The sequence below is a fragment of the Manihot esculenta genome, chromosome 11 (assembly GCF_001659605.2).
Source record: "Manihot esculenta cultivar AM560-2 chromosome 11, M.esculenta_v8, whole genome shotgun sequence".
NCBI classification, from domain to species: domain Eukaryota; kingdom Viridiplantae; phylum Streptophyta; class Magnoliopsida; order Malpighiales; family Euphorbiaceae; genus Manihot; species Manihot esculenta.
Genome location: NC_035171.2, coordinates 7922329 through 7933783, shown reverse-complemented (window position 1 = coordinate 7933783; position 11455 = coordinate 7922329). Strand labels below are relative to the sequence as shown.

The 11455-nt window shown below is 22.2% G+C and overlaps 1 protein-coding gene across 2 annotated transcripts; it reads right to left on the bottom strand.

The window, feature by feature from the left end:
* Positions 1-11196, bottom strand: LOC110607709 (receptor-like protein 14). Of its 2 annotated transcripts, XM_043961566.1 has the most exons (5): positions 10710-11196; positions 10457-10491; positions 10081-10201; positions 6531-6605; positions 1-2457 (listed from the first exon to the last, which is right to left on the bottom strand). In XM_043961566.1, exons 1-5 carry the CDS (start codon positions 11161-11163, stop codon positions 386-388), a joined length of 2757 nt encoding a protein of 918 aa, XP_043817501.1. In that variant the 5' UTR covers positions 11164-11196; the 3' UTR covers positions 1-385. The 2 variants fall into 2 exon arrangements, 1 of the variants encoding a protein (XP_043817501.1); XR_006352454.1 differs by lacking the exons at positions 1-2457; positions 10081-10201; positions 10457-10491; positions 10710-11196 and adding an exon at positions 4723-4985 and having other exon boundaries at positions 6531-6912.
* Positions 11197-11455: the final 259 nt, after the last annotated feature.

Here is an 11455-nt window from a genome sequence, read left to right as displayed (position 1 = left end):
CTAAAAGATAAGATATTCGGCTTGAAATAACATATCTGGTACAGCGAATGAATCTTCCCTTACATTCCATATTCTTCTGACCTTTTTATTTGCTCACTCCGTCATTCAGAAGCCATGAAAGCACCTCATGGCCCTAGCATTCTTGCAGCAAAGTAAACCCAAGAACCAGTCCTTTAAAATTGCATCAATCTAGAGTTCTTTTCCTTCCTAAACACTAGAGAGCAGTATCCATATTGCCCTAAGGTTCTTCCATTTCCACTAGACCAACATCCTTAGAAACCAGAATTCTACCAGAAGCAAAATAAGGGCAACATCAACATTAAAACCAAATGTATACATATATGTTGTATTACAATGTGTCTTTTTGTCAGACTATTGCTTGAAATCAGTTCTGACAAACCCACATGGAAATTGAATAAATACAAACATCAACATAATAAAACCACAACATGCGCCAATGCCTGTTGATGTGGAGGATTGCTGCCAACACCAATAGGATTGTGACATAGGCTCCACTGAAACTCCAGTAGAACCACACCATATCAATACCCCCTTCATCTTCCTCTTCTACATCAGCAGATGGTGGCGGTGTTTGTGGAGCTTCATCACTTTTGCAGCTCTTATGAATGCGTTCTCCACAGAGACCAGGATTACCTCTGTAATTGTTTTCATCGAAAGTTCCAAATTGCGCTCCATCAGGAACCCTACCTGATAAATTGTTGTATGAAACATTGAAAGTTTCCAAAAAGGTCAGCACAACTAGTTCACTCGGGATTTCACCACTCAAATTATTGTTGCCAAGATCTAAGCTCTCTAAACTCCTTAGATTTGAAAAACTGACTGGTATAGATCCTGTTATATGATTGTGAGACAAATTCAATGATCGAATTTGATGCAGGTCTCCAATTTCTTGAGGAATGCTGCCACTTAACTCATTGCATGATAGATCTATTCCTGCCATTGAGTTGATAATATCACCCTTGTAGGAGTTGTATCTATATTTCGTTGCAAATTCCACTTCCACAATTTCTGAAGAATCCCAATCTACCCATGGCAAATAGAGATTAGGAGCGATTTTATCAAATACTTCCATCATCCCAAATGATATATTATTGCCAAAAGAAATGTTACTAAAGCATGCAGGTACGGAACCAAAAAGTAAGTTGTGTGAAAGATCCATTATATTCGCATTTCTTAATTCACACAACTGATTAGGAATACGGCCGTGTAATGCATTCCCTCCCCATGAAAGCACTTGCAATTCAGAGAACTGACCGATCCAAGATGGAATATTTCCAGAAAAATTGTTATCCCTCAGATCAAGTGCCACTAAATTAGGACTTCTAAGAAGCTCATGGGGTATGGGTCCACTTAGATTGTTCTTTTGTAAAAACAGAAAGAGCAATGATGAAGAATTGAAGCAGGAAGGAATAGACCCATACAACCTATTTTTTGAGAGATCTAAAAAGACAAGATCGGTCAGATTACATAGAAGTCTGGGAATTGGACCGGATACCTTGTTATTGGATATGTCTAAAAAAGAGAGGCTGGAGCTATTCACCAAGTCTACACCTACCATCGCACTGAAGTTGTTGTTTTTCATATCCAACACCGTCATGCTTCTCAAGTTCATACCCTGAGGAAAAACGTTCCCTTGAAAATTGTTGTTTGATAGAATCAGTGTACAATCCATGGTACAATTTGCGAACAGACTTCTTGGCAATTCTCCCGAGAAATTATTATGGGATAAAACCAAAATAGATAGTGCTGGCGTCTCACTGATTGAAGAAGGAACATTACCTCCGAAATTATTCCTCGACATGTTTATATATTCTAGTCTTGGGAGGACCAAGCCAAACTCCTTAGGCAGCATACCAGTGATATTATTGCTCGAAATATCTAAAAGAACGAGATCATGCTTGAAATTGGGCAGTTGAAAAGTTCCTGTGAATGAGTTGTTCCTCAAATTTATAACTCCTAAATTGGAATTATTTTGTAAGATCCAGGTGGGGAATGCTCCAACCAACTTATTATGAGAAAGATCAATAAAGCGTATGTCATGCTGGTAACGAAGAAAGCTAGGAATTGCTCTAGTTCTCACATTTAAGTTGCAATTTGATAATCGAATGTACTTGAGTTGAAATGCAGGAAACCATGTTGGATTTTCTGTTTCCACTTCTAGCCTGCTACTTTCAGGAGAGAGTATAAATACTTCAAGTTTTGAGTGGTTAGCCAAAGCGCTAAGTGAGAATGAGCCTTCAAACTCATTGCCAGAAAGAAGCAAATACTTGAGGGAGGTGAGTTCAGAAACAATAGATTGAATGTTGCCACTCAACTGATTGAATGACAGATCAAGAAATTGGAGGTTGGTCAAGTTGCCAATACATTCTGGAAGAGGGCCAGAAAGTTGATTTCCTTCGAGATCCAACTCAACGAGACTTTTCAGTCCGCATAATCCTAAGATAGAAAAATATTAAGCAAATGAAAATTTTTTTTGAAGAAAAATTTAGAATTTAATTAGTGCCCAAAATGTATTTAACTATTATTTTGTGTATGATATCATTGAAAATTGTTATTATATTATATTTAATCTGCTTTATATTTTTAATTTAATCTGCTTTATATATTTATATGAATTAAAAATCTTAATAACGATGATGAACGATATTAAAAAAAATAATGTCATTGAATTATATAAAAAAAAATTATTTTTCTTTTTAGCATAAATTTTAATTATTTTGTAGTTAAACGCTTATTTCATTCAAAAATATTTTAATAAAATTATAATTTACATTTTATTTATTTTAAAATTTGATTTCAATTATATTATTTTAATGCAAAATATGAATTTATGTATATACATAATATATACATAATAATGAAGAGAAATGTTTTAGTTTATACATAGTTTTGTAAAATCATATATAAAAACATTTGAGAAATTTTTTTTTTAAAGAAATCAATTTATAAATATAAAAATAAGGATTTAAAGTTTACCTTTAAATGATAGGATACCATTGAAATTGTTATAACTTATATCCAAGATCTGTAAGTTGTTCAGGTTCTTTAATTATGCAGCACAAAAAACATAATATTGTGGTGGAATGAATGTAAGGAAAATAAATCCAAGATTAATCAAGCATACCTTGAATAGGGAATGAACCATCCATTGAATCTAACATGTCACTAAGAATTAAAGAGTTGAGTGATGTAAGAGCTCCCAATGATGATAATATACTTTTATTGAATCTATTCCTACTAATGTCTAACTTCTCTAATCTTTCAAAACTTATAAAATATTCCACTTAAGGAAGGATAATGAAAAAAAAAATCAAATTTTTTTATCAACATTACAATTTAATCTAATAATTTTGATTGTCATACATATATATATATTTCTTATTTATATACTCAATCCTAATAAATATTATATATATATATAGTAATTTCTTATATTATTTTTGATGATATTTATTTAAATTTATTATTAACTGCAATTTAAATGATAAAAAATAATTTTAATTATCTCTCAAATTGTATTTTATCAATAAAATGGCATTTTAATTAAATTTTTATTTAATTTAAAAATATAATATATATTATGCGTAAAGTATAATAAATATAATATTTTTATTATTTTTCAATATGAGTTACACATTAAATTTATAAGAATAACTCTATTAAAATATTTATACATATAATTTATTCATTAAATATGTCTTAATATAATAAAGAAATAGGTAAAATGAGGTGAATTGAATAATTTATCTTAAATTTTTATACTTTAGCGTGCTTCGTATTACTTATTTATGCAAATAAATAAAAAATATCAAATTATATAAAATAAATATTTTCTCTCTTATAATTTTTATCAATATTTTTTATTGTTATAAAATTATTATTAACTTTTTTACACCATAATAATATTTTTTATTATCTAAAAACATCTTTTAATATTTAATAAAATTTAATATATTTAAGAGGTGTATAATTGAAAAGTCTATAAAAACACTATTTTTTCTTAATAAGTGTGAAAACAAAAATAGGCAAAAATTGTAGGAGTAAAAAATTATCAAATTAGAGTTTCTGGAAAATAATTTGTATTTTTTTTAAAAAATATTTTTTACATAATAATTTATTTTTTATTATTTAATTCTAATCTAAAAAAATAGTGTGCTCCGCATTGTAAACAATAGATTACTGCTTATTTTCTTAAAAATTAAATAAAAATAAAAAATTTATCAAAGTGTACAAACAAGTAAAAAAATATAATATATAATCTATTCGTTCTATAATTTTTATTTATTTTTGTAATGATTTAAAATTATTATTTATTTTTTTACTATAATAACATATAAATTGAATATTATAGTTCTATTTAATTTTATATTATTTTTAAAAAAATTTCAAAATAAATTTTAATATTTAATATTTTTAAAATGAATATAATGTGAAAAGTTAATATAAAAATTTATTTTTCTTAATATATGTAAAAAACTTCATTTATTTAAATATAAAAGCGGTTTTATTTTATTAGATAAAATTTTAAGAATAATTTTAAAAAATTGAGAATAAGATGAAATTATCATTTATTAATAAAATCAAACTTTAATGGCTAATTTGTTTTACTTTAAACTAAAGGAGCTAATAGTTTTTGAAATTTCTCATAATTTTAATTTCTCATGATTTTAATAAATAAAATAAAATAAAATATGAGATAGTAATATTATGATGAATTTTAATAATTAATTTGTTTCACTTTAAACAAAAGAAAGTAATAATAGTCATTAATTAGGTCATATATTAAACTTAAGTGTGAAGAAAATAATTTCAATAATCAAATATACCTTGATTAGGAAATGAACCTTCCATGTAATTATCATTGAGAATCAAAGTGTTGAGTGATGGAAGAGCAGCCAATGATGATAAGATGCTATTATTGAATCCGTTACCACTTAAATCCAACTCCTCTAATTTTTGAAAACCTGTATATCATTTGTATATTATTTTACGTCACAAATTTATAAGAATAATTCTATTAAAATATTTATATATATAATTTATTTATTAAATACATCTTAATATAATAAGGTATATATAAAATGAGATGAATTGAATGATGTCTTAAATTTTCATACTTTAAATAAAAAAATTAGCCTATCTTGCATTATTTATTTTGTGCAAATAAATAAAAAGTATTAGAATTTAAAATAAATAAATAATTATTAAAATAAAACTTCGTTTGTTTATGAAAATAATTTATATTTTTTAAAATGTTTTCAAAAAAATAATTTATTTTTCATTATTTAATTTTAATTTAAAAAATAAAATCATTATTATATGATACAATATTTCCAAGGTTACTTGATAAAACATTGAAAATATATTTAAAATTTTTAAAACTCACATAGCAAATTATAATTATCTACTTTATATATTCTTATATCTCTTAATTATCTACTTTATATAATATACATATATATAATATTAATGTGTATATTTAAAATTATCAAATTATCATATAGATTATCAAATTTAAAAATTTATAAATTAACTAAAATTACACTATATCGGATAAATTAAATTAAAAGAATTGAATTAAAATGTAAATGTTGGACTTTTTTATCAATCCACAAATTCAGGATAAATAGCTGAAAAAATAAACAAAAAAATAAAAAGTGTATGAAAATAACTTAATTATATATATATATATATATATATATATATATATATATATATATTTTGTAGAACTATCAAAAACATTTGACAATTTCATTTCAAGTTTACCCATAGTTTATATAATTAAAAATAGCACTTATAACGGGAGCAGAAAAAAAAATATTTTTAAAAAAATAATAGGAAATAAATCTTGAAAACGGAGAGTATGGTTGAGTGAGTTTAATTGGATTTTAAAGATCAAACATACCTTGTATAGGAAAAAATCTTTCATACTATTATAGCCAAGAGTCAGAGTCTCAAGTAATGTAAAAGCATCCAATGATAGTAAGAAAAAACTTTGAAAATATATTTAAAATTTTATGTAATTTTTAATTATGTGTATTTTTTAATTCACATAATCAATAATAAATATTCATCGATTTTAATATTTTTAATTTAGTCTGCTTTATATATTTATATTAATTTGAAATTTTAACGTATAAATTAATAGTGATGATGAATAATATTAAAAAAATATCACCGGAAATTATATTTCTCAATTATATATATAAAAAAATACTTTTCCTTTTTAAGTATAAACTTTAGTTATTAGCTAAACCCTTATTTTATTTAAAAATATTTTAATAAAATTATGATTTACATTTTATTTATCTTAAAATTTGATTTTAATTATATTATTTTAATATAAAATATGAATTTATGTATATATATAATATATATAATAACGAAGAGAAATGTTTTAGTTTATACATAGTTTTGTAAAATCATATATAAAAACATTTGAGAAATTCATTTATTTTTTTTAAAAGAAATCAATTTATAAATACAAAGATAAGAGATTTAAAGTTTACCTTTAAATGATAGGGTGCCATTGAAATTGTTATCACTTATATCCAAGAATGTTAAATTCTTCAAATTCTTTAATTCTGCAGAATATTGTGGTAAAATGAAATAGAATGTTGTAATATAATGAATGTAAGGAAAACAAATCCAAGATTAATCAAACATACCTTGGATAGGGAATGAACCATTCATTGTATAATACATGTGACTAAGAATTAAAGTGTTGAGTGATGTAAGAGCTCCCAATGATGATAATATGTTTTTATTGAATCTATTCCCATTAATGTCTAACTTCTTCAATCTTTCAAAACCTGTAAAATATTTCGCATTTAAGTAAGGGTAATGAATAAAAAAATCAAATTTTTTATCAAAATTACAATTTAATCTAATAGTTTTGATTGTCATACATATATAATAGTTTTGATTGTCATACATATATATATATATTTTATTTATATATTTAATCCTAATAAATATTATATATATAGTAATTTTTTATATTATTTTTTGTGATATTTATTTAAATTTATTATTAACTGTAATTTAAATAATAAAAAATAATTTTAATTATCTCTCAAATTTTATTTTATCAATAAAATGGCATTTTTATTAAATTTTTTATTTAATTTAAAAATATAATATATATTATGCGTAGAGTATAATAAATATAACGTTTTTATTATTTTCCAATATGAGTTATAAATATTCATATTTATAATTTATTCATTAAATATTTGTTAAATGTAATAAGACATATGTAAGTTTAGGAGAATTAAATAATTTATCATCATTTTCATAATTTATATATATAAAATAGTGTGCTTTACATTATAAACAATAGATTATTGTTTATTTTCTTAATAATTAAATAAACATAAAAAATTTATCAAAAATAAAAAATCAAATTAACTAATGTATTAATTAATTTGATGAAGATTTTTTTTACAATAAATAATGAAAATTTTAACACTCCTATTTAAAATATATTTTGTTTTACTGACTCGCATATATTCAATATATAAATTGTAAATAAGAAAAAAAATATATTCTCTCCGTTTCAATTTTTTTTTAATGTGTTTTTACACAAATATTAAAAAATATAATTTTTTATTAATTTTTTAATTATATCCATTTTAAATACATTAAATTTTATTAAATATTAAGAGATATTTTAAGAGATTTACTGAAAATAAGATAAATTAAATAGTACTATAATAATTAATTTATATATTACTTTAACTAAAGGAGCTAATAGTTTTTGAAATTTCTCATAATTTTAATAAATAAAATAAAATAAAATATGAGATAGTAATATTATGATGAATTTTAATAACTAATTTGTTTCACTTTAAACAAAAGGAACTAAGAAAACAATTCCAATAATCAAATATACCTTGATTAGGAAATGAACCTTCCATATAATTATCAGTAAGAATCAAAGTGTTGAGTGATGGAAGAGCAGCCAATGATGATAAGATGCTATTATTGAAATTATTCCAACTAAGGTCCAACTCCTCTAATCTTTGAAAACCTGTATACCACACAATTTGTATATTATTTCATAATATAATTAATTAATTAATCACTTTCACATGCCCTCGAAATATTATGATTTATGATTAAAGTTAATGTGATAAACACTTTATTTTATTATTACTTGTGATTAAAATAATAAAAAGTAATTTTAATTATCTCTCAAATTTTATTTTGTTAATAAAAGAGCCTTTTAATTAAAATTTTTAATTAATTTAAAAATATAATATATATTAGCCTAGAGTATACTAAATATAAAATTTTTATTATTTTTTGATATGAGTTACACATTCAATTTGTAAGAATAATTCTATTAAAATATTTATATATATAATTCATTTATTAAATATGTCTTATTACATTAAGACATAGGTAAAATGAGGTGAATTGAATAATTTATCTTAAATTTTCATAAAAAATAAATAAAAAATATCAAATTGTATAATAAATATTATACTTTATATATTAAGCAAATTATAATTAAGTATCTACTTTATATATTTTTATGTTTCTTAATTATATTATTCAATTGTAATAAATATTATACTTATATATTGTATTATTTTGACATGTTTATAATTATTTTTCAGTTATTTTTAATTTTTTAGTAATTATAATTTTGCAGAACTATTGAAAACATTTGACAATTCCACTTATTTTTCATAAAAATAATTACTTTACAAATGAAAAGGCAATTAAATAATAATTACTTTACAAATCAAATTGTATAATAAATATTATAATTTATATATTGTTTTATTTTGACATGTTTATAATTATCTTTCGGTTATTTTTAATTTTTACTTTTTTAGTTACTATGATTTTGCAGAACTATTAAAAACATTTGACGACTCCACTTATTTTTCATAAAAAATAATTATTTTAGAAAAGACAATTCGGAATTTAAAATTTTCCTATAGTTTATATAATTAAGGATTTATCGATTTTAATATTTTTAATTTAAAGCAATAAAAATTTTAATATAGCAATGATGGATAATGTTAAAAAAATATTGTCGTTTGATATTATATTTCTCAATTATAAAAAAATATATTTTTTTAAATATAAATTTTAATTATTTGGTAATTAGACACTTATTTCAAATAAAAATATTTTAATAAAATTATAATTTATATTTTATTTATTTTAAAATTTAATTTCAATTATATTATTTTAACATAAAATATGAATTTATGTATATATAATATATATAATAAATCTTAAAAATAATGAAGAGAAATATTTTATTTTCTATCTGATTTTGTAAAATCATATATAAAAACATTTAAGAAATCCATTTATTTTTTATAAAATTAAATAATTTATAAATGCAAATATAAGGAATTTAAAATTTACCTTTAAATGATTGAGTGCCATTAAAATTATTATAACTTATATGCAAAAATATTATTTCATGATCAAAACTATTATTAACTGTAATTTAAATGATAAAAAATGATCTTAGCTACAAATTTTATTTTCTCAGCAAAATGGCCTTTTAATTATAATTTTATTTAATTTAAAAATACAATATATAAATATAATATTTTTATTATTTCTTATTATGGGTTACACATTAAATTTTTAAGAATAATTCTATTAAAATATTTATATATACAAATTATTTATTAAATATGTCTTAATATAATAAGACATATGTAACATGAGATGAATTGAATAATTTATTTATACAAATTATATGTATTTTTAATTATGTCAATATTTTTTAAATATAAATGCAATATATATTTCTTTCATTTCATAATTTTTATTTATATTTTTTAATTATTTTAAAATTATTGTCTATTTTTAAACTATAATAACATATAAATTAACTATTATAGGCATATTTAATTTTATTTTATTTTTAAAAAATTTTTTAAAATATTTCTTAATATTTAATAAAATTTAATATTTTTAAAATGGTATAATTAGAAAATTAATAAAAAAATTTCTCATAATTTTAATAAAAAAAATTTAAATAAATTTGAGTTTGAAGAAAACAATTCCAATAATCAAATATACCTTGATTAGGAAATGAACCTTCCATGTAATTGGAAGCGAGAATTAAAGTGTTGAGTGATGGAAGAGCAGCCAACGATGATAAGATGCTATTATTGAAACTATTCGAACTAAGGTCCAACTCCTCTAATCTTTGAAAGCCTGTATGCCATACAATTTGTATGTTATTTCATAACACAATTAATTAATTAATTAATCACTTTCACATAATTAAATTACCAAAAAATAAATGTCTTGAAATAAAAAGTAATCTTAATTATCTCTCAAATAAAAAGTAATCTTAGTCATTGTCACTGAGAATCAAAATCTTAAGTGATATAAGAGCACCCAATGATGATAAGATATTATTATTGAATCTATTCTCACTAAGGTCTAAAACTTCAAGTTTCTTCAGTTTTGATAATCTTTCACAACCTGCATATGTTATATATATATATATATATATATATATATGCACAAAACCATAATAATCAAAATTTTGAGATAATAATTGAATTTCAAATCCATCAATTCCTAGACATTTTCATATCATGTTATTAATAGTAGAAAATTTTATCTAAACATATTATAAATATATTTAAATATTTTTATATTTAGAAAATAAATAGAATTAGAAGAGCATAGTATATTACCTTTGTCATCAATGGAACAATCGAAATGATTGTAGGATAAATTAAGAGTTTTGAGCTCTTTCAATTGCTGGAACATTGACAAGTTTACATACCAACTATTTTCATCAAAATAAAACGAATCACTCTCTAGATCATATTGTCGTGTATTGTTGAGCGAGAGTTCAGTCACGTGACCGGTGGTTGAGTTGCACAAGACACGCTCCCATTGACAACAATTGCTGGTTGGATCATGAATCCATGAAGAAAGAAGATGGTCTGCGTTAAACCCATTTGATCCAACAAATGCCTTGAAATCTAAGAGAGCCAATCTCTCTTCTTCAAAGCAACCTTTGTTTCCATGGATTTGAATCCACAGAATCACAACACCCAACAATAAGCACTTTGCTATGTTAGCCAACTCCATTTGGAAATGCGATGCTCCCATCCACCACTCCTTCCCCTTATTTATATTCATTCATAACTCTATTAGTCTCCCATCACATCCCTAATCACAAATATTGGATTTTTTTTTTTAAACAAAAGGTAACTTTTAAAGTCTAGATCAATAAATAAATTAATAAGCTATTTTAATTTTTTAATATGTAATTAATAAAATTATCAAATTTTTTTATCTATGGAATTAACTTTCTTTGATGATTAATTCATATTTTAAACTAACTGTAGGTCAATTTTTAATGGTTTCTGCTTAATTTTAATTCAGTTTAGATTTATATAATTTTTATTTTTTTTGTAAATTCATAATTGGA